Source organism: Manduca sexta, chromosome 9, assembly GCF_014839805.1.
Source record: "Manduca sexta isolate Smith_Timp_Sample1 chromosome 9, JHU_Msex_v1.0, whole genome shotgun sequence".
Taxonomy (NCBI): domain Eukaryota; kingdom Metazoa; phylum Arthropoda; class Insecta; order Lepidoptera; family Sphingidae; genus Manduca; species Manduca sexta.
In genome coordinates, this window is record NC_051123.1 from 12783072 (window position 1) to 12809125 (window position 26054).

Genomic DNA, 26054 nt, shown 5'->3' on the forward strand with positions numbered 1-26054 from the left:
GTATATAGCATCACACCCTTTCCCCTTTTTTCGGGGTAAGTAGAGATGTAGCACCACAGCGCGACAGTTGTAGCATGATCGAAATATATCAGTTGTGTTTTTGCGTTAGGCTTGCTTAAATCTACTTCTTACATACATATATATATATAGCATCACACCTTTTCCCCTTTTCAGTGGTACTCAGAGGTGTAACTCCTCAGCGCGATAGTCGTATCGTGAGCGAAACACAACTATGCCATTGAGACGGTCTATTTTTTACTAACACAAAAAAGCAAAAAATATAAATAATTTGAACAAAAAATTAAACCGCCTTCAAAAACCACTCAAAACCAAAAAATAATTTTCATAACAGTTATATATTGGACACCAATTTTGGAGTCGGTGCCTAATTGTAATTGCTAGTTAAGCTAGATAAATACATTAACAAATATACGAAAACAATGTGCTTCCAGCGTACAAAGTCAGCAAGTCAGATCGTCACCGGAGATGAACGCACCGCCGCAGCACAGCAAATGGAAGCTATTAAGGAAATATTTAAATTTGTGAACTGTAGGTACACTACCCAAATTCTTCCCCTGTTACATATAGCTGGTCAAATGTGGGTATATTAAGTACACTCCCTGCCCCGAAAAAAAAGGAAAGAAAAAGATGAAACACCATACATGTGCTTGGTATTACACCTTTCACTGTGTATGTTTGTTAGTAGAAACGCGAACCTACTCCTTTTAATTCATTTGAAAGAAATGTACCTCATAGATGGACTATGCAACAAATATAGAGCTATATTTAGTTAGCTAACTAGCAATTTTAATTAGGCACCGACTCTAAAATTGGTATCCAATATATAACTGTTATGTGAAATTATTTTTTGGTTTTGAGTGGTTTTTGAAGGTGGTTTAATTTTTTGTTAAAATATTTTTTTTCTAAAGATCGGTTCGTAGATTATATTTGGATCCCCTTTTGAAAATGCCTGTTAATAGGCTAATTATTTATCGAATCTAATGTACGATTTCACTTTTACCGAAATGTTTGAAAAAAGCCTTAAAAATAAAAATGAGATCAAGGCGAATCTGCTTGGCCATTTCTTTGCTGACTTCCCTCCGGTTTACTACTCGAAGTACCAATGAGGGGGGCCCAATGGCAAGGAAATATCTGAAATTAAAAAACCAACATAATTAGAGTAATTTGGCTTATAATATATAATAATAATATAATATAATATCAGCCCTGTATTATATACTGTCCCACTGTTGGGCACGGGCCTCCTCTACTACTGAGAGGGAATAGGCCTTAGTCCACCATGCTGGCCTAGTGCGGGTTGGTAGACTTCACACACCCTTGAAAATTCCTAATAGAGAATTTCTCAGGTATGCACGTTTCCTCACGATGTTTTTCTTCACCGTTAAAGCAAGTCATAATTCACAAAGAATACACACAAGTTTTTTTTAGAAAAGTCAGAGGTATGTGCCCTTGGGATTTGAACCTACGGACACTCGTCTCGGCAGTCCGTTCCACAACCAACTAGGCTATCGCCGTTTTTTTATATATAAGTAATTGAAATGAATTTATGAAATACCTACAAATTAAATATAACAATATAATTTTTTGTTTATTTGGAAAATGTACGAAGGTACTCCTAGTAAGGGGTAGCTTTATAATTTGTATAATCCAGGAAGAAATCGGAAACGGAAAATTAAATTATAAGTTAGAATCAATAACTATTTACGGGGCGTGAAAACAGTTTCCTCTTGTCCAATCGTGGACGGAGTATTCTACCATCAAACTACACGAGGGAATGCAGGGGCTTGAGTTACATATACTTACGTATAAACGTCAATAGATATTTATGCATATTGCAAACTGTTTGAACATGCCCTACGCACGAATCTACCTCACTTTCCCCTACACGATTAAAAAAAACAAAGGGTGTTCAGGACAAGATTTTATTTGCGATTAGACGACCCATAATAAGTCAATCATAAAAGTATTATAAGCAATCAAACCGAGATAATCAAGTTAATAAAGATATGATCATAATCAAAGATAATGAAATCGCATTCTGCAATATTATTTATATTCTATAATTAACTTTATAGAGTACTAGAGGCATTGCATAAATTATGTTGCATATGAGGGGAGAAATTTGAGACAAATTTTACTTGTAGCGATTTGATGTCGATATTATAATAAAAAAGTATTTTATTTATAATATTTATCTATCTATAATTTCTATTTATTCAGTTCTGAGTATGAAATTGCAAAACATGTGATGCACACCAAGGATGGAGAGTCCAACAAATATGACCACTCCTGACAAGGACGGGACGCGGTCAAAAAAATATTAAATTCCTGTAACGTAATTTATGCATGGCCCTTAGATGTAGACTAATATACTGCCGTGCAAAGCTCAAAAGTGGTATCTCCAAAAAATCTTAAATTTTATGTCGTCAGATAGCTTAAAGAAATACCCATTCAATGAACTTACCAAAATAACAGTATCTTGTTTAGAACTTGTTAAAAAAACCTTAAAAGAATTCCTCTATCTCAGTTTTACATACAACACTATAAAACTATAAATACTATCTCGAAATAAGGTTTCCCTGACATATCGCTTTTGCGCTTAGCACAGCAGTATAATTGCGGCTAAAGATAGAGCCGAAATCCATTTTAAAATTATTATAATGGGTGACGCAGTAATTGGCCTATAAAGCGACTAGCGTCCTCCGCTCGGTATCCTCGTCTTCACAGCGAACTATTGTCTTGCCTATTTTTTTTATATAAATGACAAAAAGAGCAAGTCGCTCGCGTAACGGTATGCGTCACAATTGCCTACTAACAGCAACATTACCAGCCTTTAATCAGCTTTAAATTATTTAAACTGTGTTATATATTATTATATTATTTATAAAAATATACCTTTATTGGCTTTCTGTGCGGATGAGGCGGTATGACAGGACTCGGTTCAGGTGTCTGGGCCACCGGGTTGTGGTTTGTGAAGCGCCGTCTCTTTATGGAGGCAGCAGGCTTGGGACGTGCACTGTTGGCCTTTGAAGATGTTTCGTCCTGTAAGTATCAATTGAATATACGTGTTGGGAAATGGCACTACACATATTACAATTATCACTAAAATTAAGTCCTGAATCAAAAATGCAGTGACATCTTCTCTTTTTAAGCGTAATCGCATGGTATAGAGAAATGATAATTTTGCCGCCGAAAACAGTAAAAGGTTCTGTACTTTCGCCCATCGTGTTTACTATGCATATTCATACCCTGTATACAGGATATCCCTACATTTATTGCTATGCAAGTGATGCACGCTTCATGGGCGATATTGCGCTGGCTCATCTAGCAGCCGGGGAGGCACCGATGAGCAGCGTGAGAATCTAGTCGTTGAACTCAATCGGACCTTTGATCGTATATCCGAATGAGGTTCATGCAATCCGCTTGAGTCCAAGGCCACGAAAACTTAGGTCTGCGCGTTAAGATGTAAATAGTCCTTGTTTTCACCCTTCCCCTATCTTCAGAGTACGTCATTTACAATACGGATCAGTTTGAATATCCTACATGGGCGCCGCCAAGATTGGTTTTAGGGAGATATATTTGTATCTACGCACTATACTAGGTACATACATAATATCATTAAGCTTTTTTTCAAATTCAAATCGCGCGGGTTTTTGAAAATGCTTTATCATAAAAAAAACTTCCGTATTCGATAGTTCCTACAATTTTGGGTCCTTCAAGCAGAACGTGCAGTAAGCAGGCCGGCGTAACTGAGCCGATCGTCCGGGGATGTTTATGTACTGTCGGTCTGCATTTTTTTGGGCATCTCTTTACTTACCATTAGGTGCAATAGGGCCACTTGGCCGTGCTCTCGATGAAAAAGCCAACAGTAGACATTATTTATGTACATTTTTTATATCATCATCATCATCAGCCTACAGCTGTCCACTGCTGAACATAGGCCTCCCCTAAAGCCTATATGGATTAGTCATATTAATAAAATCGCTAAAGTCCGATTGCTTTGACATCTTTTATAAGCTTTTATTTAAATTTCAAAATTTGTATGTGTAGATGCAGATGACATCTGCATCTACACAAAATTATTATGAAATAATTTGTATAAATTCAAAAAGGATTTTTTCAAACACTTAAGTTTACTAAAATTGACAAGGATCAAAAACTTACCGTACTCCGCCTACGATTTTGTGTAACAATGTCCATAGTAACATTTGACGAGCTAACTGTTTCATTAGCAATTCGACGTGTATCTACATCGCCTTTATTATTGGCGGTTTTCAAAACTTTATACTGCTCGAGAAGATCTTTGTCCGTTGCCAATAATTCTTCGAATCGAGATATTAAGGAATGTTTAAGTATTTTTGGGTAGGTAAGACGAATGACATTCATAAAAGATCTTGCCAAATTGGTACTGTATGTTGAGCAAACTCTTTCCAGAATAGATTCTGCGGCATAGTAACCAAACGTTTCATTACTTGCACTTATTGAATTTATCAAGAAAATGAGTGCATTCGTGGATTCTGCAAGAGTGTCATTAGTTAATAATTGTTTTAACAGCAGCGATTGAACAGACTTCGTTTGTATTTTTTTATTTAGAAGGTCTTCGCAAAGACGAACATCAATTTCAGGCTTGTTGAAGTAACGTAATGTTACATTCATTACGTCAGTTTTAATATCTGGTATGATGTCTGCTAACATCAAGCACTCCACAGCCAACATCACCAATAGTTTAGTAGATTTTTGTTCATAAAACTTTTGAGCGAGGCATTTCCCGTATTTCTTTACTATGGGCTGGTGTTTGATCAAGGTAAATAACTTTTCCTCTTTGATCTGGTTCAGCAGTTTATTGAATTCTTCTAGATCTGGCTCCCCATGTCGGTAACTACAATTATGTCTGTTACAACGACCTAATATATAAAATAAGCACCATGTTCTATCTTGTGAATAATTCTTTCCAGACATATAATAATTATTACTTATTTCACGTGAATTTCTTTCATAATCCGCAATTGTTAAATCGTCGGTATCCTTATAAGGTACAGTAGAATCAGGCAAATCTTCAGAACCATTTGGAATGGGATGGTTGATTCCCCTTTCAGTGATATCTGTTGCTCCATTATTCTGAAATTTAAACATATAAAAATAATTAAGTTGCTAAGCTGTGACATTATTATTATTAATAATTACTTTACAGTGTTTCAGAATGCAAGTGTAAGTACAGTTCTGCGGTGCATCCCTTACAAAAAAAAAACTTGCTCAAGTCGCAGGTGCTATCCTATTCTACAAATTCACGATCACGCGAATTATCATTGGGACATGTCATTCCCATATTTTATTTTCTACTTATTAGGGTTAGCGGTTATAAAAAGATCGTGTCTAAGGCTTCAGGTGTGTTGTCATGCACTAGCACAGCGCATTCTAACGTCACCGTGGGCTACACCTACAGGGCTAGTGCGGCTCCTCCAATCATGTATGCATCCCCTACGAGAACACGGCATACCAATGTGTTTTGGCGCACTACTCTACCAGTAATTATAAAACGCTAGGCCTGTGATATAGCACTAGGGTGGCGTCGGCCACAGCTGGGGTGGCTGACTTAACGTACTACATTATGAGAAAGTCAAATGGTTAAGTAAGTATGTATTGGTTATTTAGTATATACACATTTATTAGTAGGTACAGAGGTAAATCATTCCACACTAAAATTCCTAATCATGGATACAAGAAAATAATTTTAAAGCTACCTCCATTCTTTGCAGTGATAATGAAAACGTAAAGATAAAAGAATTATGTAGGCCAACTTAAATTTAATACGGCTTTCAAAGTTAGTCACCATAATGATTTGTTTATTTAGATCAAATTCTTACCCTCTTAGAAGAATATTGTAAATTGTTACTTATCGAAGTACTCGTGACTTCATTAACATAATTTTGAACTTGAGATCCAATATTATAATTTTTAACACCATTATCTTTCTTCCTCTTGGCGTCTTTTAATTGTAAATATTGTTCATAGAGTGCTGCATTGCGTTTTATGACTTCCTCTAGACGCTGTATTGCGGGATTTTCGAATATTTCTGCACTTGTACGTCGCATCATATTCATTAACGCTTTTGTCAAGCTTTGATCGTATTGCACATTACAAATTTTGTTCATGAATATTTCTGTAGTGGACATGTCAACTTCTCTACAATTATCGATTATAAAATCAGTTAATAACAAACAAACCCGTTTGAATGACTTAAAATCATTTTCATTATTTATTTTTCTTCTTAAAACCCGCTCGAACAGCACCATGTACAATTGTTTCTCTGGACATACATATGCTAATAATATTTTTTTATATGGCGTAAGATTGATGTTTTTATAATAATTATTAAAATAATTTAGAGTGGTGTTTATTATGCGATCCGTAATTTTCACTTTTGGTGAATGTTCTAAAAATTCCATCATGATTGTAAAGAGATTCTTTAAGTCATGTCTTTGGGAAAACGCTTTAGCAAAGCAATCTCCGTATATTCGTTTAAGACTGTAACTAGTTAGCAAATCAAATAATGGTTTTTTATATAATTTCTTTAATATCTTGTGCATAATCTCTGTGGTTGGAAAATCATGTATGAATTTGCATTTAGGTTTCTTACATGTTTTTGTTTTTAGGTAAGGAAAGCAATATCTATATTCATCATCGTTTATAGTGTCCTCGATGTGCAAATTTTGATTATTAAGTTTGTTTAAATTAGTTTCAGGATCTATATTTTCATTGTTTTCGTGTTCTCTTTTGTTTTGTGTGACGAAATTATCCATAGAAGCATCATCTTCCCTCGCCATAGAATTCGTGACAACTATGTCATCGGATGAATTATGATCGTCATCATGATCCGATTCGTATATCATCAAGTCTAGAATATCCTCATCGTCTGTCGTGTCTCGGGAATCACATAAATCATTTTGAATTTCATGCTGTCCACTTGATGGACAATTATTGTCTGCTGAACTATTTTCATCGTTAAATGCATCTGTTTCCTCCAATGTCCTAATTATATCTCCCTCTGTTTCTTGACTCGACTCTCTTGTATCGATACAATTCGATTCAACTGACGACACAGCGACTTCTGCATTAAAAGGTTCTTCAGTATGAACACCATGATCAGTTGACAGTAAACCAGGACCAACTGACCGTGAAAACGTTTGTTTTATTTCTCTAGAGTTAATGATCACCTCATGTTCTTGTTTTAATGCGTATAGGATGTTAGGATGGAACTTTTCAGCGAGCTTGTCAGTACCTGCATAATGAGGCAATATGCGTTTATCAAGCCTGTTTATAAGCCGTTTTAATTCATTTAGAATTTCTGTGATATCTTCATTATTTAATTGTTTATTCATAATTTTCGCCGCTTGTCATTTGATCTCTGAAACGGTAATAATTATTTTAAGGAGATATATTATTTATTTAAACTGCTATAACTGCCATGAACTAAGTCAACAAGTCCTAGATACGATCTACTTGGCGGCTGATATCATTAATCAATAATATTGCATATTATTATCAACAGATAAAAATAAAATTTAACTTTATGGTGGCAAATCGACTGGGATCCGGATTTCATTGGGATTCGTTTTTATTACAGCATTTATAATAAATAATTCGAAAAAAGATTTCCATCTTCCACCAAAGGTATTCGCATATTACATAGGGAATATTTTTCTGGTTCACAATTGAAATGTACCAACCACATGCTCAGCAAAGCAAATAAAGATATGTATAGGGACATCCTTATCTCAGATTACATTATTTCCCTTTATCGATATGAGTGATATAGCGTACACAAATGCCAGATAAGTACGAGACGGCGATGCACCTCGAATAAATGCATAAATAACAAACATGCGCCAAAGTTCAGACTTGGATTTGCAACTTTAAAAGACGTTTATTGAATCCCCAATTACAAATGTATAAGTTTGCAAGCATTGGATTGCTGGAAGCTTACATCTCTTACAATAACTTTTCCTTTGTTCAAAAGATGACAAAATCACGAATCTCTTTTTGTTTTCGACATGTTTTACGTTTTTTAGCTGACAAGGGTCATTATATACAAACACACCGGACTATTGGGTAAGCGCTTTAGGTGTTCGCAACCCTTGAAACGTTAAGTGACCATGTTGAGAGCAATTCACTAACTTACGTACTTACAGTGTGGAACTTTGGCGCGACCCATCCTTGTTCAAAGCGTTGTTTCTAAACACTGCGACTCGTCATTGTCCAAAAACACTAAAATAAACGTACCACAACATGAAACATTTACAATGTTCATTTATTTCGCGCCAACAATATTAGGTTAACATTTTTATCACACCTATAACTTATCTAATAACAATGCGTGGGTGAGGTATACGACGCGACGCGCCAACTGATAAAGGACTGCGATTCACAAGTATTGAAAATAAACAATTCCATTTTCAAATTCGATAGGCTATATGCAATGTCTCTGCTACAAATACTCGGTTCGTTGTAAATTCCCAAATGGCGTCCGCGCCTCGCCACACCCCGCCAAAATTCATAGTATGAATGGTGTTTATCATTCGCACACTCAATATGACGCATTGAAAGCCATGAGTAGAATCTTAAATCATGCCGTGAAGGTTATTTTTTGCGCTCCATACATATGTACTTATAGGTCTGCGAGGAACATGCTGAATTCATAACAATTAAAACTCAACCTTAAGCTTTTTGATATATGGTAGGTACTTCATTGACCAGTTGGGCGAGATTTCTTTCATTTATACTAATATCGATCATTTCTAGGACAAATTTTAATTTCATTGGTTTCGAATGATTTCTGCCTATGTATCTTTAATAATAAATAATATAAGAACGTATTAATATCTATACAGTGTAATCATTAGCAGTCGGGATCGTTTCCTGGGTTCATAGAGGCTAACGGTTAACATATTTATATAATTTAATGACATGTATTCATTAGCCAGAGGTATAAGTTATGCATAGAACCGGTTTTATCTATCTGGGCAATCGGAAGAACATTCATTATCTAGCATCTTTTTTTTATGCCATAAAATGTATAAATTAAGGTTAGGCTAAGATCGGATAAGTGGTAAGATCGTTTAACGCAAAAATACTACGAAACTATGGTATTCATGGTGTTTATGATACTTAAACGGTGACGCAATTTTTTTTGCCCCGACCTATGCGCATCTCATACTATTACCAAGAACATAATTATGTGTTGCGTGCAGTGAAACAAAAAAATAATTTCGCTCTTAATACTGATCGTCTATTACTTGGCTTTGTGGACCTTATCATGCTAGCTTTAGAAGCGTTATTAGAACCGACTTCCAACTTATCCTGCAAACCTCCAACCTTTTCTAAGGGTTTTAAATTTCTGTAAAGATATTTTCACCTTATTTCAAGCTTACATAAACAGAATTGAAAAATCTTTAAATTATCACATAAAGTAGCTTTAATAATCACCAGTTTGATGAATAAAAAGTTAAATATTTTACAAGTAAAAAAATATTTTCGAATCTTCCCCCACTCATCGTAAAGCCGTCCGAACTTAGCCGAAGGTTTTATACACTGTAAACAGCCATAAAACTAAATATTTTATAAGAAAAATAAAGTTTCAACCTTCCCCAACTCATCGAAAAACCCTCTGAATTTCGCCGAACATTTTCTACACTGTAAACAGTCATAATATCGGAAATATCACGATGTTGCCAGTCTTGAGGAAAAAAATACGAATAACGGAAATCTCACTTACCTTATGCAACGCAACAGCAAGCTTTACTTAAATTTCTTGTGAGAAAAATACTACTCGACTATTGACTGGGATTCCCCAATATGTATAGCGTATACGTTTATGTAAATGAGGTACTTTGTACCAAATACTTTAGTGTTGCCATTATAAAATATATAATATAAATAAACAACAACAAATAAACAATAAAATATTTTTGGGCACAGGAAACCGCCATTTAAATGTTTACGGCATCAATTTCTGCGACGTGACATCAGCAATAATGGGTTGGTTGAAATAACACACTGAATAGAAAAAAGTTATTATAATAGCACATAGCCTTATAATGCAGGTACATAATACAATAAGTACTTTTTGAGCACAAAGTAAATTAAATAATTATATTACGCAGTGTTCCAAGACCAATGGTTTATTATAATAGAAAGAAAAAAATAATTATAAAATACATTTTTGGTCGTTTTTTATTGAAATTATGTCTTCAATTTTGCATTCATCAGATATAAGGTAAAAATTTATCAAGCAATTCGCTTGATCTATGACTCCGGCTATCCATACATAAATGGAACGCCATCCTAAACACCCATTCTTGGTCGCGCTTCCGCTATTTTTGACAATCGCGTCATTCAAATTGCAACCATATACGTGTGCACATAAAACGTGTGGTTACACTGGTTGTAGCCGACCAAGGCACCAACGATAATAAGTAAAATTACTTTTAATTTCAAGTATCGGTCCATTGGTTTTAGAATGCGTACAAATTAATCAAAATATATTTTATAATACTGTAACGTGCAAGTTCGTGAGGAAAATAGTGAAAAGAACACTTTAAGATTAAAAAGAAATACAGACATTAAAATCCGAACATCCAAATATAGAAAAAAATTAAGGCAAAATATAAACTAAATTATAAGTAATAATTTAAAATTAATCGTACATAAATGTCCATAGATCATTGAATTGCAATCCCTTATAGGCTCTATAACTTATCTATGTTGAGCGTTTCGTTAATCAGAAAATAAAAAAAAGAATATAAAAAATTTAAGTATTCTGTAAGGGTCGGCGCATATATGACGGAGTGCAGCGCAGAGATTTTTTTTACTATCAAACTGTTATCGACACTATTTCATTGTAATAATATTCAAAACCCATTAACACAAAAATAAATTGCATTACATTGTTGTATTAATTTATTTTGAATATTATTTCAAAAAAGACAATGTCGATAATAGTTTAACAGTAACCAATTATCTGTGCCTTGCTCCGCCATAATTGCGCACGCCTTTGAAAGCGCCGTACACACATGTTTTTTATATTCAAAGACATGTCTTTTAAAACTCATTGTAGATATCATGCTTATTTTTTAAATAGACTTTTGCCATTACACGTACGGCCAATCAGTTCCATACCCAATACGAAAATCGAAATCAGAACAAATTTTTATCGACATTATTATTACATTTCATGAGTTATTACGGATGGTTTATTTTTTAATCGATCTGATATTGATTGGGTTTATTATTATTAATTTGGCCGTGAAATAGAGCCATTTGCAATTCTTCAGAAAATGATTCCACTTACAGCCTCTAAGGGTCACAATATTGTCTCCTTAATATTAAAAAAATACAAATCAAATAAATACTAATACTTTCACACAAAAATACCGTAGGTAGTCTATATTGTATTGTCCAGAGCAAAGCGTAAGTAATTGGTGTAAAGATGAACAGTACAGCATATATCGATATACAGTTGAAATCGAATATCATCGGTTACAACGACGTACCGGTTATAACGAAGAAATGGCGAGGTGCCGTCCGAAACTAACTAACCGACCGAAAACCGAAACACCTATTTTAACATATCCCCTATAACGAGACTGTTAAAGCGAATATCATCGAAATTTATCGGTTACTAGTTAACCCGACAGACGTTGTCCCGTCTTAACTATGAATTTACAGCGCGCATTCTGTCAATCGCTGACAGTTATTTCAAACAATTGACAGTTATATAAAATTAATATTTTTGTTAAATTTTCTAATTTTCCGCGCAATTTTTTGATTTTTTTCTTTCATAAGAACCTGACAATAACAAACACAACAAAAAAAAAATTGTGAAATCGGTCCAGCCGTTCACGCCTGATGGCGTGACCAAGAGAAATAAGGATTTATTTTTATATATATAGATAGCACCCACTGGTCGTATTTTATCACTAAGCCAAATTATTTTAATCCTTATTGTAATGTAATAAACCACAATGACGCAAGGATTTATTTTATTATTAACTAAGCAAGGAGAATGCACAAACCTAGTTTACCCTTTAAGCGAACACTTAAGAGCTTGTTCTCAGCTACTATCGGACATAGCGATCGGACTAAGTGTTCCCTTCAATATCGTATTAACCGGTTTCATTGCATGTCACAGCCTGCCGATGCAAGGGATAGGTCCTGTGACAGATAACTGACTCCACACCAGACGTATTTACTTGGCATTCCTGACGTTTCTGGTATTTTAAAAAACTTGAACAGTCCAACTCAAACTTAAATGTATTTTTTTCCGTTACTCCGTATTGCTATATTTTAATTTGAAAAAAATATTTAGTTTATATACCAAATGTAACATTATAAAAATTGGATCTCGTGTTCCCTCCAATTTACTCTCTCGGGTACGTGAATCCGTCTAAGAAACCTTTTACTAAAACACACCATTTAAAATCATGTCCTCAGCAACGCAGCCTTTTAAATGAGAGTAGTGCATCGATGCCGTTTGGTTTTACGACGATGTATAACTGATAATATATTTATAAAGTAGTTTATATCAAAGCTCTAGATTGTAAAAGAGCTGTTGGAATGCGATATGAAGTTTGGATTTAGTTACTAATAAAAATAGAGACGCATATACACGTTTCCCTCGCAGAGTCGTGTCAAACGAACAAAAATTCATGATGCATTATAACGTTCACTAAACTTATTCGAAATTTAACTAAGATAACATTTTCAGAAATCCTTCACTTATTATTGTTTGGGGTGGGAAGACAAGGTCATAGAACATGCTTCCCACCCTTTCTCTTGTGTTTAATATAAATACTTTGTATATAATTTATTTATAGGCTCTGAAGGCATACGACCAGCCTGATGGTAAGTGGTCACCGTCGTCCATGGACGTTGGCAATGCTAGGAGCACAGCCAAGCCACTGCATACCAGGATAAACATTTACCATGGCACAATTGTCAAAGATGACTTTCAAATCAATATAACCGTTTCTGTGCCTAATCAATAGGCAGCTTTCAATGACCCTTAATGCAATCAACATACTGTTCATCTTTACATCGTATAGTATAAAACCTACTTATGTTAATAAAATTATCTAATACATATAAAAAGACGTGAATTAGAAGCAATACAATTTGGCATTTATAATACTGGATATGCAATTTGATTCATTAAAAGATTTTGTAGAAAACGTGTAGACTTCAGGTTAATATTAGTGTATGTTCTAGCGTGGTTTACGATAAAGTATAATATTATTCGCATTAATACGAACTCAGACGCAGTAGAACCGAGCGTTTCCCATTTGTAATATACGTATATAGACGTCTTATGAAATATGCCAGGACATGTGTAATTTTCTTATCGTTGAAATAGAATCTTTCGCACATTCGAATCGGGCATGCATATCTATGGACAAGCATTGTCCATGGATTAGTAGATTAGAGATTAGACTTGTTAGATGTATTCACGCTGTTTGTTGGTGAAACGCATGCGCACTCATTAGAAACATAACGTACGCGCGTGTAAAATTGACCGTACCGAGCGTGTCGTATCTTACCGACGTACTGACGTAGAAAAACAAACTTCTACGCACTTCAGATATGTCTACCGTGGAAACGCGGTTTGGACGTCATTACACGTCTAGCTATATTTCAATATGAATTTGTCGTTATGACGCTCGCGAAAAACAGTACATATAAACCAGAATAATTCACATACATTCAACCGATTACAAATAAATAAAACCTCGTGAAATAGGAACGACGGTACAATTGTTTAAGTCTAGATTATCATCAAAATGTCGTTACCTCGCAGCAAATAATAAGATACAAGATAGCACCATTCGAATATCTAACATTCAACTGCGTGTGTGAAAGCGCCTTTATCCTTACTATCCGTAGGGTAATGTAGTCATTTTACAAGTGTAAAACACGAATTTTGATCAAATTCCCGCAATATTTACTGTCTGATATAATACAAGAAAACGGATGTATCGAATGCAAAGACCTTTCACACAACACAATACAGGCAATCAGCATTATTTATATCAATAACAATTGGCAATTATTGTTATAGACACAGTTTTGGCTGAAACGATTAACAATACGATTTTAATAAAAAGAAAAAGGCGAAGGTTGTAAAAACAAACAGCCTCAAGGATCATGATCAGGACAACTCTAATAAGGAAATAAATTCCCCACCATTATTTTTTTCTATAATATTACCTTGCTTTATTTTGGTGACTTTAACCAGCCTGAGAAGAAGTATTCCCTTTGACAGATATGTAATTAGGGACTTGATATTATATTTGTGGCATCATCACGATTTATCGTCTGGCAACATTCAAGTATGCAATCTAAATCTCTTCCTTCCGACATTGAGAACGGAATGAAACCGCGACCAGCGCGGCACACCCGCCGACACGAATATTGCTTACATTAATATTTTTTATATAAAAAATACTTCAGTGCAATGCATTCGCTTACTCATTCGCTTTAAGACATTTCCATCATTTTCAAACATCCATGCTTTAATCGTTTCCAATAAACAATCCCAAACCTAATTTTCAATCTCATTCTGAGAATGAACCAATCAAACTATTTCATTTGTAATTGTCAGAAAAATCTTTGACCTGATTGGTCTATTTTCTCGATATATCGGAAAAGGCGATTCGTTTATTGAAATGGTGGTTAGTTGCAGAAAAAATGTTTTTAATATAACTTGGTTCCACAGAGGTGGCATTAACAGCCGTGTAAGAATACACGATCCGAATCGCTTTCCTCGATCTATCTCAAAAATGGACCATTAAAGTTGTTTTTGACGTGCTTCCAAATGAACTATTTTAAATGGTTTATTCTCGGAATCGGTTTGAAGATTGAGATCGGGATAGTTTATTGAAAACAGCTGTTAGTTACATTTGCCTTTTAAAATTTTCTAATTATTGCTTAGGAAATACACATACCATTGGACATGAAGTGGTGGCCAATACCTATACCATTTCAAAACTGTGTCAACATAATTAATACTAAATATATTACTTGAACGTTTATGTTCAGGCCTGTTCACTTTGGTATAAATAAAGCTGACATACTCACAAAGCCAGTCTTACATTAAGCGGTGGGATACAGATTGTGCGTATTGCTATTATTTAAAAAAAAAATTATCAATGGAAAAGAGCCCGCGGTCTTTTCTTGGCTAACAAGTGCCATGAATGCGCGACGCCTTTGCGACGTTTGGGCGACAATCTGGAAAAGAATATACATCAAATGTGAATGGTAAGCATATTTTTAATTTTTAAAACATATATTAAAACAAGCCGTGCCCAAACCTTCGTCTGTGTGGACCGTTATTGGTTGTAGGTGTGTAATATGTTAGAGTACATCTGGATAGGTACCACCGCAATGTCTATTTCTGCCACCAAGCAGCAGGGTGTAGTCACTGTTGTGTTGCGGTTTGAAGGATATTGTAGCCAGTGTAACGACTCGACATAATAAAACTAACATGTCGTGTCTCAGGATGACGAGCGCAGTGGAATACCAAACAATACTTTGAAATTCAAGGTGTTGGATGGTATTTCTATTGTTTATGGGCGGTCAAATCGCTTACCATCAGGCGAACGGCAAGCTCGTCTCGTCATTTAAAGCAATAAAAAAAAAACTTGTTTTAAAGAAAATTTCAATTTCTCAAAATTATAACTTCTCGATATTAGATAAACTACATGACAATCCGTTTAGTAGTATTTACAAAATAATTTTTTTTATCTATGATTTCGTGTAAACACGTCTTTATCCCGAACGGATTATTACGTGACAGGAAATTGATTTATTAAAATATTTACCCGTGATCCGGTGTATCAGGCATATACGGCGACATTCTGAAGTCGCGGCTGTGCGGCGTCTCGATCCCGAACGGGCTGTACAACTTGGTGGGAGTCCTGCCTAATATCTGGAATACACAGTAAATAAATATAATTCACAGTACTGCAAAATTAAAAATATTTTTTAATATAACTTGCCAAGTAATAAATTAATGTAATTTTTTATTATTATTTAGAATTGTACATGCAGCGTAAAACCTCCATAGTGACTTACATATTATTATTATTATAGGATTTTACACAAATGTGTTTCTCCTCGCAAAGAAATACCCTCCATTGCGAGGAGAAACACATTTGTGACGAAAAGCATATTATTATTATTGTTAATCACATATAAATAGTTTTTAGATGGTGCAGTAAGGGTACATTAAGGCCTTTAAAGTTTTAGCTATAATAAAACTTTTTTAGGAAACTATCATTTACTCATTAAAATCTGCATTTAGTAATTATGAAAAAAAAAAACTCATTGAGAAAATAAGAAATTTATGCAAAAACATTTGATTCTCATAATGATGGACACTCCATGGGACCATTAGAATTTTGACTTATGAGGTAAAAATTTAAAACAATTCACCAAACTGATTGTGAGAAATAACCGTGCAAAACAAATATATTTTTCATAGCCTGGCAAGACTTTATAAAATCTCTAATTTTACAGTTATACAGTTATGTATGACTCACCTGTTTCTTCTTCATGACTGGAGTAGTAGGTGTTCTGCACGGAGACCCAGTCTCTGTCAAACGGTGTCGACGCCTGCCACCAAGTCTGAAATGCTGTACAAAAAATTCAATGAATAAGATTACTTTTATGCACAGTACTAGGTTTTGTATTCTTGATCATACAATGCGGTGTGTTCAGGGATGTAGCTACTGCGGTATCAGCTGTATCAGTGATACGGGGCCCCTGAGCTTTGGGGCTCCTCTTGGCCCATACCTACATGAAACTAAGCATGACCCCAAAAGTTGGCACTGCCCTAAAGAGCTCCCAACAAATACAGATATAGGGCCCTTCTATGGCAAACTACGCTTATGCCTTGCCCTCATGGATTCAATTTTTCAGCAACTAATAAAATTCGGGCCATTATGTGTGAACAAATAAAATACTAAGAGAATCAAAGATCTTTGAAAAATAAAGAAGACAAAAGATTTAGACTTAAGGTATCTCTTACAACAGTAAATACAACAGCTGTTGGTTTAATTATATCATTCATTTTATTAATTTTAGTATCTATTAGAATTATTCTGAATTAGAGAAGCCCAAGACACGTGCATAGATTGAGGGCTACTATCAACTATACTATACACATTATGAATTTTACTTTAAATACTTCTTTATCCTAAGTTGAGTAACTATAGTAGTCTGATTAGTATTCCTACAGTTTAGGCAGTACAATACTATCAAGCATAATCTTAATCACTCAATTGTGTAGAAAGCAAGCACCTAATTCATCTCTAGTTTGAGATGAAATAAATACTTTTCTGACAGAAAAATGTAACATAAGCGTTTCCGTACGCAAAGCATGTCTTAGTGATAATATATTCTTATACCCGATACAAATTTTCGACTATTTAGCTAGTAGAAAATATGTACAAAAATTGGCGAAAAGGCGAATGAACTCCATATGCGTCGCGTGTACAATATCGATTGAATTTGAAAAATGTTACTATGGTAACTTTAAATTTCTATATCTGCTTGTAAAGAAACGCCTATAATACCTTTATTCGTCTATTTAATTAATATTTCGGAAAATAGTTTTAAAAACCGAATTTACCTGCGACAAATTGCCGAATGTATTTCTGACGCTCCGAAACGTTCTAGAGATTTTGTCCGCGCCGGACTGCAAGGCACGACGTGAGTTAGCGAACGATGTGTTCTTAAACAAATTTTTATTGTAACAGCCTTCAACATTCTTCAAACTCTCCCTTGTAGGAGAATCGATACAATCTTTCGCGAAAGGATCCTTCATTTTCAATGGAAAAACACGTATCTATCTTATACTATGCCTCAAAATGCTTCAAATAGCTTATTATCAAAACCTAATAAACTGTTCACACTCCGATACACATTTTCACCGTTTTTCACAAAAAAATAAAAAAGATCGAAAGCACAAACGTCCGTTGGTTTTGTTGATTATTTTTTGAACGGAAGTAGCGTCATGTCGTTATTATAGTGGATACCGATCTTACGGCATTGGCGGCAAGTCTTTTCGCCATTAGAAAAACATTGTGTAATTACTATCGCGCGATTCGCAATATTTTAAATGTTTGTAAAATATTATATTATCAAAGTAAATACTATCTATTTTAATAGCTATGTGGCAGGGCCAGGAAAAACGGTGTTCAAATGTGTGGCAAACTCTTTGTTAAAAATTTTGTCTGCATGTGGCGCCGGCATAATCTTATTATGTTTGACTGCTTTGGTGGCCTAGTTAAAATGCGTACAACTATCGCGCTGGGGTCCAGGTTCGAATTCCGGGTCGGGACAAAAATAATTACGTCTGGGTTTTTCCATCTTAAAAAAAAAATACTCAGTCGCAGCCCGGAGTTAAGAAGTTGGCGGTGAAACCCCCGTGCCTTAGAAAGCACTTGAAGCCGTTGGTCCTACGCCTGATCACTCCGGTCATGTCGGATTGTCGTCACACCAGACTGTGAGAGTAAAGGAATAGAGAGTGCACCTGTGTATTGCGCACACACTTGTTCACCATAATATCTCCTACATGTTTGGTTGTTGTCCATTCAGATTGGCCGCTTTGGCTGAAATTAAGCTAGGAAAGATTCATTCAATATTCTGTAAATAATTTAAACTATGATGAACAGTATCAAAACACTCTTCTCAATTTGAATTATTTATATTACACGTATAATAAAAAAACACATAACATATGCACTAAATATTTATTTCTAACAAATAACATACTATGTAAACAATCACGAACCACGTTGATGCATGTAGTAGTCGATTACTGTGGAAAATGCAGCGAAGCCCGCGGCGCCGAATATACCTGCCTTCAGTCCCCCTAGACAAAAATATAGGGTATTATATCAATAATATTAACCGTCCAGTATTTAATCAATACTTAAGTTCATCTCTTACTTTGTGGTAAAACAATACTAGATACTATGAACAACTTAAAATTACTAAAGACCAGACACAATGTGAACAATAATATTGCATATAATATGTAACTATCTAGCCTCCTCTGAAGATTTCCAGACGAAACTTAAAAATTATACTGCCTTCAAAACCTAAACTAAAAACTACAAAATAATTTAACATTACCTAGGTGGTATAATTTTATATTTTTTGCATCTTTCTGTCAGTAAAAATCTGTTGACATCATTTTAAGAGTTTTCTGATGTTTTTCTGAAGTAAAAGGTCCAACAAGAATGAAATTTATATGGGACCAAACAGGAAGCACCAGCTTTCATATAAAAAAAGAATCATTAAAATCAGTTCACCCAGTGAAAAGTTAAGTATCTACCACCGTACAATAAACAAAACTCTTTAAATTAAATATTGATGGATGAAAGGCTAACTTAAGACTTGAGCACATTTTTTTTAAATTTTTTTTAACTAGTTTTAAAAAAAACATAGAATAATATATATATATATATATAGCCTCTTTTCGGACATGACGGTATTTTCTTTATTTTTCGTATATTGTTTTTTTGTTCCACTTTTGCGTGTCCGTTTGCCAGGTGGCAAAGGCCTCCTCCAATCTTCTCCATTCTGGCCTTTCTATGGCCTCTCTACCCCATGTTGTTCCTGCGACTTGTCTAATGTCGTCGTCCCACCTTTTTTGTGGTCTACCTCTCTTTCTCTTTCCATCTCTTGGGTACCATTGTGTGATTATTTTGCTCCATTTATCCTTCCCCATGATCATGTGTCCTGCCCATTTCCACTTTTGTCTTCTTATTTTCAAAGTTATGTCCTGTACCTTAGTCTTTCTTCTGATGTTACTACTTCTTACTTTGTCTTTTCTTTTGATCCCAGTCATACTCCTTTCCATGGCATGTTGACATACGGAGAGTTTATCTGTTATGTTTTTTGTTAGAGCCCATGTTTCGCTCCCGTATGCCAGCACTGGCAGGATACATGTGTCAAATAATTTGCTTTTCATTGGGTTGTGTAGGTTCTTGTCCTTCATTATTTCTTTTAGGCCCCAATATTTTTTCCAGCTGTTTGCAACTCTTCTTTCGACTTCTTTGTTTTCATTATCGTCTGGAGACATCAGTTGACCGAGGTATATGTATTCTTCAACGTAGGAGATTTGGTTCTGTTCCACTATTACAGGTTCTTTGTTGCCATTGGTCATGATTTTTGTTTTTTCTGGGTTTAGCATAGAATATGAGGATAGAATATGAGGATTATGATGGATTCGGTCCACTGTTTTGGTATAATTTCTGTGTTGATCATGTAGTTGAAAATTTCTGTTAGTATTGGTGCCACTGCTACTTTCGTTTGCTTTAGTATCTCATTGCTTATGCCGTCTGGCCCTGGAGCTTTATCGTTTTTCTGTGTGTCAATAGCTTTTTCAGTTTCTTCCTGCATGATGTTAGGTACCGTTTCGTTCTCTGGTAAGTCTATTTCTCTTTTATTTGTGTTATTTTTGTATAGTTCGGTGTAGTAGTCAGTAGCGATCTTAAGTATTTCTTATCTACCAATTTTCTTCGCTCCACTTCTATCTTCCATCTTAACAATCCATTCTTTCTTATTAGTTAATTCTTTGTACGCCTTCTTTATTCCTCCTGTCTGTCTAACATGTCTCTCTATTGTTTCCATACGATGTTGACTCCTGTCTTTCCTTATGTTTTCTTTTATTTCTTTGCTAATTCTTGCAATTTCTTTTCTATTTTTATCTGTATTTTTCGCACTTATTAGAACTGCTCTTTGGTTAAGGAGGTTGACGGTTTTTTCTGTCATCCTGTTGGTTAGGTTCTCTTTCCTTTTGCTATGTTCTTTAGTAATGGTTGTAATTTTATTTTCCAACCAATTGTATTTCTCCTGTGTGTCAGCGTCTTTTGTTTAATTTTTGTAGTCTTTGAGTTTTGAGTTTAGTGAGTTGGCTATTTCTCCTATCAGATGTTTGTTAAGTTTTATATTCTTAATACTTGTTTTAGGTCTGGGGTTCTTGGGTTGGGATGAGCTTAATTCAGCCCTAACCATGCGGTGGTTGGTGGTAAAATTTAGGTTATTGATGACATTTATGTTTGGAAAGAATTTAGGTTTGTTGGTCAGTATAAAATCAATTTGGTTTTTTGATTTTCCATCGGGTGACAACCAGGTCCACATTCTGTTTTTCTTTTTTTTGAAGACTGTGTTTAATATGGTTAAGTTATTTTCCATTACAAAGTCCATGAGCATTTTTCCATTCCTGTTTCTAGGTTTTGAACTGTATGTATAGGGCCCTATAGTTGCATCCTCTTCCCGTTGACGTTCCCCAATTTGGCCATTGAAGTCACCCATCACGATGGTATTTTTGTGGGCATATGTCTGCAAAGTTTTATTCAAATCTTGGTAAAACTGGCCAATTGTTTCAATATCTGCTTGTTCTGTAGGTGAATAGATCTGGATAATGGTCCATGGGTCCTTGTAATCTGGTAGTTTTAGATTCAATAATGCTATGCGCTCTGATACACCATAAAATCCATCTATGTGCTTTGCTAGGTATTTTTTTACTAAAAATCCCACACCATGTTTTCCTGGGGTTTCCCCTATATGATAAAGTATAAAGTTTGGGTGTGCGACAATGTTTTCTCCCATTCTTCTCACTTCACTCATGCCGAGAATATCCCAGTTAGTGTCTTGTAATGCTATTAACAATTCCGATAAGCTTTCTTCTGATCTTAGTGTTAATACGTTTAGGGTAGCAATGTATATTCTTGTGTGTCTGGATGTTGGAATATCCGTGTTAGCGTTTTGCTTGGTTAGAGTTTGTTTAATGTTTTCTTCATTATGTTGTTGTTGATTTATTATTGGAGGGTTTCGGTCTAATTCCCCACGGGGACCAGCCGGGTTGGGGAATGTGTGTTTGTCTTGCTGTTGTTGTTGTTTTATTTTTTCCTGTGTGATATTCCGTTTCTGGTTAGTAATTGAGGTAGGTATTTCTTTCAGACATGGAGTAGGCTCGCTCAGGCATGAGTTGAAAAGCGTCTGTTCGTTGGATTTTCTTGTTAGTGCCCTTGATTGTTTCCTTCGGACTTGGTGTCTCTGGGGTTCTTTTCCTTTTTTCATTTTCACGACAATTACTTTCTCTTCTTGCTTTGCGTTTCTCCATGGTTTCCTTAGAGTAGTCATTGGTTATATACATGTTTTCTTTCATTTTCTTCTTATTTCTAAGGATTTGGATTTTTTTTTAGAATAATATACTGATTTTAACTATGTATGAAACATTGAAAGGCTAACTTAAGACATAAGCAAGATATTTTTCGAAAAAAAAAGGACTAGTTTTAAAAAAACATAGAATAATGTACTGATTTTAAATATGTATGAAATGTTGAAAGGCTAACTTAAGTCATACGCAAGATTTTTTTCGAAAAATTTGACTAGTTTAAAAAAACATTGAAAAATTGTACTAATATTAAATATTTATGAAACTTTGTCATAAAAAATGTTGCTTTAGTTAATTAGCCTTTCAATATGAATATTTGTTATGGTAAAAAAATAGACACCTCTTAACCCAATAAGTCCTCCAGTGATTCCACCAGCATAAGTTCCATTTTTCCAGTCAGATTTCCCTCTCGCTGTTTCTATACAACATTCAACACCAGAGAAGACTGCACCAAGTATTGCAAAGTTTTTTGCATAACTCATCATGGAGTTTTTCATTTCTCGCAATATTTCTCTGGCTGTTTGATTTTGTTGGGCCATTGGGTCCGTTACATTTGGCATTAAAGAAGATGTGAACAGACCTACCGCTGCGCCGAGACCATATCCTGAAATGCAAAATTGTAGCATCAGACTTATGATTATTGGTTGAAATTATTATTAGTAACAGAAATCAAGATAAATTAAATACAAGATTATAATTTATTTTTTATAATACTATAATGTTATCATACTTTTTTTCTCCTTTTTACAATAGGTAAATATTTTTATTAATCATTCATAGTAAAGCTTGATTTCTTACCTATAATGCAACTGGTCAATGATTTGAAAGGACAGCTCTCAACTGTTGCTTCAATCATTTTCTCCTCGTTTGTCTTGATGATCACAGGACCCAATATTCTTGGTATTATAATATTTTCACGGAATCTTAAATTGTTCCCTACTAAATACTTTGCAAGGGAGTCGTAGTCATTTTTCTCCATAAATTTAACTAGATTTGGATCTGTGGGCGGTTTTTTATATTCTGTCATTGTCTTCTGTGAAACTTTTGCACAATATCTATACTAAGAATAGTTAGGTTTTGGAGAAGGGATCAAGTGGATGATACTAATAAATAAATATTGATCGACAAATTTGTCGATCAGAGACAGAGTTGTCGATGTCTAAATTTTAATTTGTAACCTAAAAAATCCAGCTGTTCTTGACATTAGCGCATACTCCTTTTCACTCAAAAATACTCAATGACTTAATAACAAAATAAGAATTCTCAGAGGTAAATCCATCAACTTGCTTGTAAAATTCTATTAAAAAAATTGCACAATTATATATACTTGTTTTCTTTATGTATTTTTGAAATTATAATGTTGTCTTATGGCTTGGCAGCATAGCCTTTGATCTTAACCTATTCCGAGTGGAACGAATAACAAAAATAGTTTCTGTCAAAAGTGTTAATACCAAATAATACTGTATACGTAAGATTAGGCAGTATGGTCGTAAGACTATAGCCTGTCCTCTAAGGACGAAGAAAAAAAAAGAAAAAAAAAACAAACAATACTGTCAAAAATCGTAAATAAAAGCCGCAGGCACGTTTTTATTTATTTTTTCACAGATATATTAGTAAAAAAATATGTCAGATTCTTCAGAAGAAGAAGATTTATCAAAGTTCAGAGATGTAGTGGACAATTCTTTTGTTAATAAGTCAAAGATTATTGGCAAAGAAGAATCAAAATCAGCAGGCAAGTGGCTTTCTAAAAATCATTTTTTTTATTTATTTGTCTGGTGTTATCAATGTGAAGTTTGAAATAAAATCTCTATATTTTTAACACTGATTTTCCCACACGTACAGTATAAGAGGTATTTAATCAAAAAATATCCACCGAATTAGTAATTATTTTTTCGATATGTGACAACTTATTTGTTACCACTTGATATTGCAGACAATTACTGATCTAGATTAATCGTGGAAGTCGTAATATAAAAGAAAATAAAGCAGTTACAAATATAACTTTAACTAAACACAGACAATTTTAAAAACCGTTGTAATAAACTTATGTTGAGTTTCAATAATTTATTGGTTTCTAATAAACGTGCACTTCACATTTCAGATAAAAATCGAAAGTCTGAACGGTATTTAGAGACGTCAGCTCATTACAATGATGTTGTTGTGCCAGAGGAAATGAAGAAACAAATTGGTGCCAAAATGTCAGCCATTATACGGAGAAATGTGGAGTTTGTTGAAGTGGGACGAAATATGAATAAGTATATTGTTTATATTCTATGCTATAGTTACTTACTTATACATTTATCAGCCTGACATACATAGTTATGGTTGGATTGTGCATCACAATGCTATGGGGTTCAATCACATTATGATCAATGTGTGATCCAATATTCTTATTTGGCTTTGGGTGTTGTGGTAATAAAAGCTCTTCTTAACTCTCTGAATGACAATTGCTCTTAGCCAAAATTTTGTGGCTAATCTCAACGTAAATCAGCCAAGTATGCTGGAGGTGTTAAACTGCTCAAGTGTGTGTGGAGCCAGGACTCCAAGCTGCAACTGAGTAATTTTTAAGATAGAAAAATGTAGTCAGAATCATTTTTGGCCTGATTCAAGATTCAAACCCAGGACTGGACATGGTAGTCGTATTTGTTAAACACTTTCCATATACCCTGATGTTGTAGTACTATACTTAATAATATCTTAGAGTCTTTATTTTCTGATTTTACTTTAATTATAACCTGTTTTTATTTGTTCCATTTCTGTTTACCTTTTTAATTAAAAAATAATAAATTACACTTACTTTTGGTCTGTCTGCAAATTGGTTCATATAGTGTTTCTTGTTAATAATATATTATACTGTTTTTAAAGGAAACGCAAAATAAAAGGTGGTGTGAAACTATTTAGAAGTTCAGATGGATTTCTCTCATGCGAAGAGCCAAAGGACACTTATACAGAAATACACAACAGTGAATCAAAAAAGATTAAGATAAAGAAGAGGCAAATTGATGAAATTGACAGTAACTTGAATGATAGTGGTAAGAGGTATTATATTTATTGAAGGAAATTATAAAATATATCGCACTCTTAATAAAATTATGACCCATTCCAAAATTGCCAATTTGTGGGAAACAACCAATCGTCAAACAACCAATTTCTGTTTGCGACCTTTAAGTTTTTTCCCTTTTTTTTTCACGCTATAGGTTTAATTTTTTACCAATCTTTAATAAACTCAATTTTATAGCAACTTCAAAAAAAAGGTAGCAAACAAAAATTAGTTTTTCCAACGACTGCCTCAAATTAACACTTTTGAAATAGGTCATTATTTTATTAAGAGTGCAATATATTCTGTGCTTTGCCCAATAAAAATTATCTTTCTCCTAGTTTTCATAAAATAGAGGTAGAACAATTTGAAGGATAGAAAGCTTCTATGTTAAGCAAGCTGTTTCAACCATAACCGTTTGCCATACAAAGTGGCTATTCTAAATATTTTTTTTTTAATAACTTGCTTAAATACTTTTCAGAAAAAATAAGCTCGGCGACTGTAACTGGCGAATATATTTTGTCAAAAGAGGAAACAAAACATTGGAAATCAAGGAGAAAAGAGAAATTATTTAAATACAAGCCATCTTCTCAGAAAAATGTACTGATCTCTGTTGAATAACAATAATCTAACATAATATGTTTGCAATAGTCAATAAAATCTAAGAAATATATTTTATGCATTTTTTTCATAGCTCCTCTTAAAGGGATGTTTTTACAGGTCAATGGGCTGATGTTGATTTCTTGTTGCATT

General features: G+C 34.3%; 4 protein-coding genes across 8 annotated transcripts; 1 reads left to right on the forward strand and 3 right to left on the reverse strand.

Annotated features, from left to right (window-relative positions):
- Positions 1-1032: 1032 nt before the first annotated feature.
- Positions 1033-9831, reverse strand: LOC115446848. Of its 4 annotated transcripts, none has more exons than XM_037436904.1 (6): positions 9794-9831; positions 8209-8286; positions 5886-7426; positions 4186-5139; positions 2917-3063; positions 1033-1152 (listed from the first exon to the last, which is right to left on the reverse strand). In XM_037436904.1, the coding sequence occupies exons 3-6, from the start codon at positions 7398-7400 to the stop codon at positions 1060-1062; spliced, it is 2709 nt and encodes a 902-aa protein (XP_037292801.1). In that variant the 5' UTR covers positions 7401-7426; positions 8209-8286; positions 9794-9831; the 3' UTR covers positions 1033-1059. The 4 variants fall into 4 exon arrangements, with proteins under 4 accessions (XP_037292801.1, XP_037292802.1, XP_037292803.1 ...); XM_037436905.1 differs by lacking the exon at positions 9794-9831 and adding an exon at positions 8372-8644; XM_037436906.1 differs by lacking the exon at positions 9794-9831 and adding an exon at positions 8372-8644 and having other exon boundaries at positions 8205-8286.
- A 248-nt stretch (positions 9832-10079) lies between these two features.
- Positions 10080-18088, reverse strand: LOC115452872. Its single transcript, XM_030181485.2, has 4 exons — positions 17705-18088; positions 16614-16706; positions 15894-16000; positions 10080-15300 (listed from the first exon to the last, which is right to left on the reverse strand). The coding sequence occupies exons 1-4, from the start codon at positions 17897-17899 to the stop codon at positions 15219-15221; spliced, it is 477 nt and encodes a 158-aa protein (XP_030037345.1). The 5' UTR covers positions 17900-18088; the 3' UTR covers positions 10080-15218.
- A 723-nt stretch (positions 18089-18811) lies between these two features.
- On the reverse strand, positions 18812-23425 carry LOC115452873 (mitochondrial import inner membrane translocase subunit Tim22). The gene is made up of 3 exons (XM_030181487.2): positions 23063-23425; positions 22605-22868; positions 18812-18949 (listed from the first exon to the last, which is right to left on the reverse strand). Exons 1-3 carry the CDS (start codon positions 23289-23291, stop codon positions 18861-18863), a joined length of 582 nt encoding a protein of 193 aa, XP_030037347.1. The 5' UTR covers positions 23292-23425; the 3' UTR covers positions 18812-18860.
- A 346-nt stretch (positions 23426-23771) lies between these two features.
- Positions 23772-25974, forward strand: LOC115452871. Of its 2 annotated transcripts, none has more exons than XM_037436865.1 (4): positions 23772-23996; positions 24366-24519; positions 25130-25303; positions 25783-25974. In XM_037436865.1, exons 1-4 carry the CDS (start codon positions 23888-23890, stop codon positions 25874-25876), a joined length of 531 nt encoding a protein of 176 aa, XP_037292762.1. In that variant the 5' UTR covers positions 23772-23887; the 3' UTR covers positions 25877-25974. The 2 variants fall into 2 exon arrangements, with proteins under 2 accessions (XP_037292762.1, XP_030037344.2); XM_030181484.2 differs by having other exon boundaries at positions 23773-23996; positions 25130-25296.
- The last annotated feature ends 80 nt before the right edge of the window (positions 25975-26054 follow it).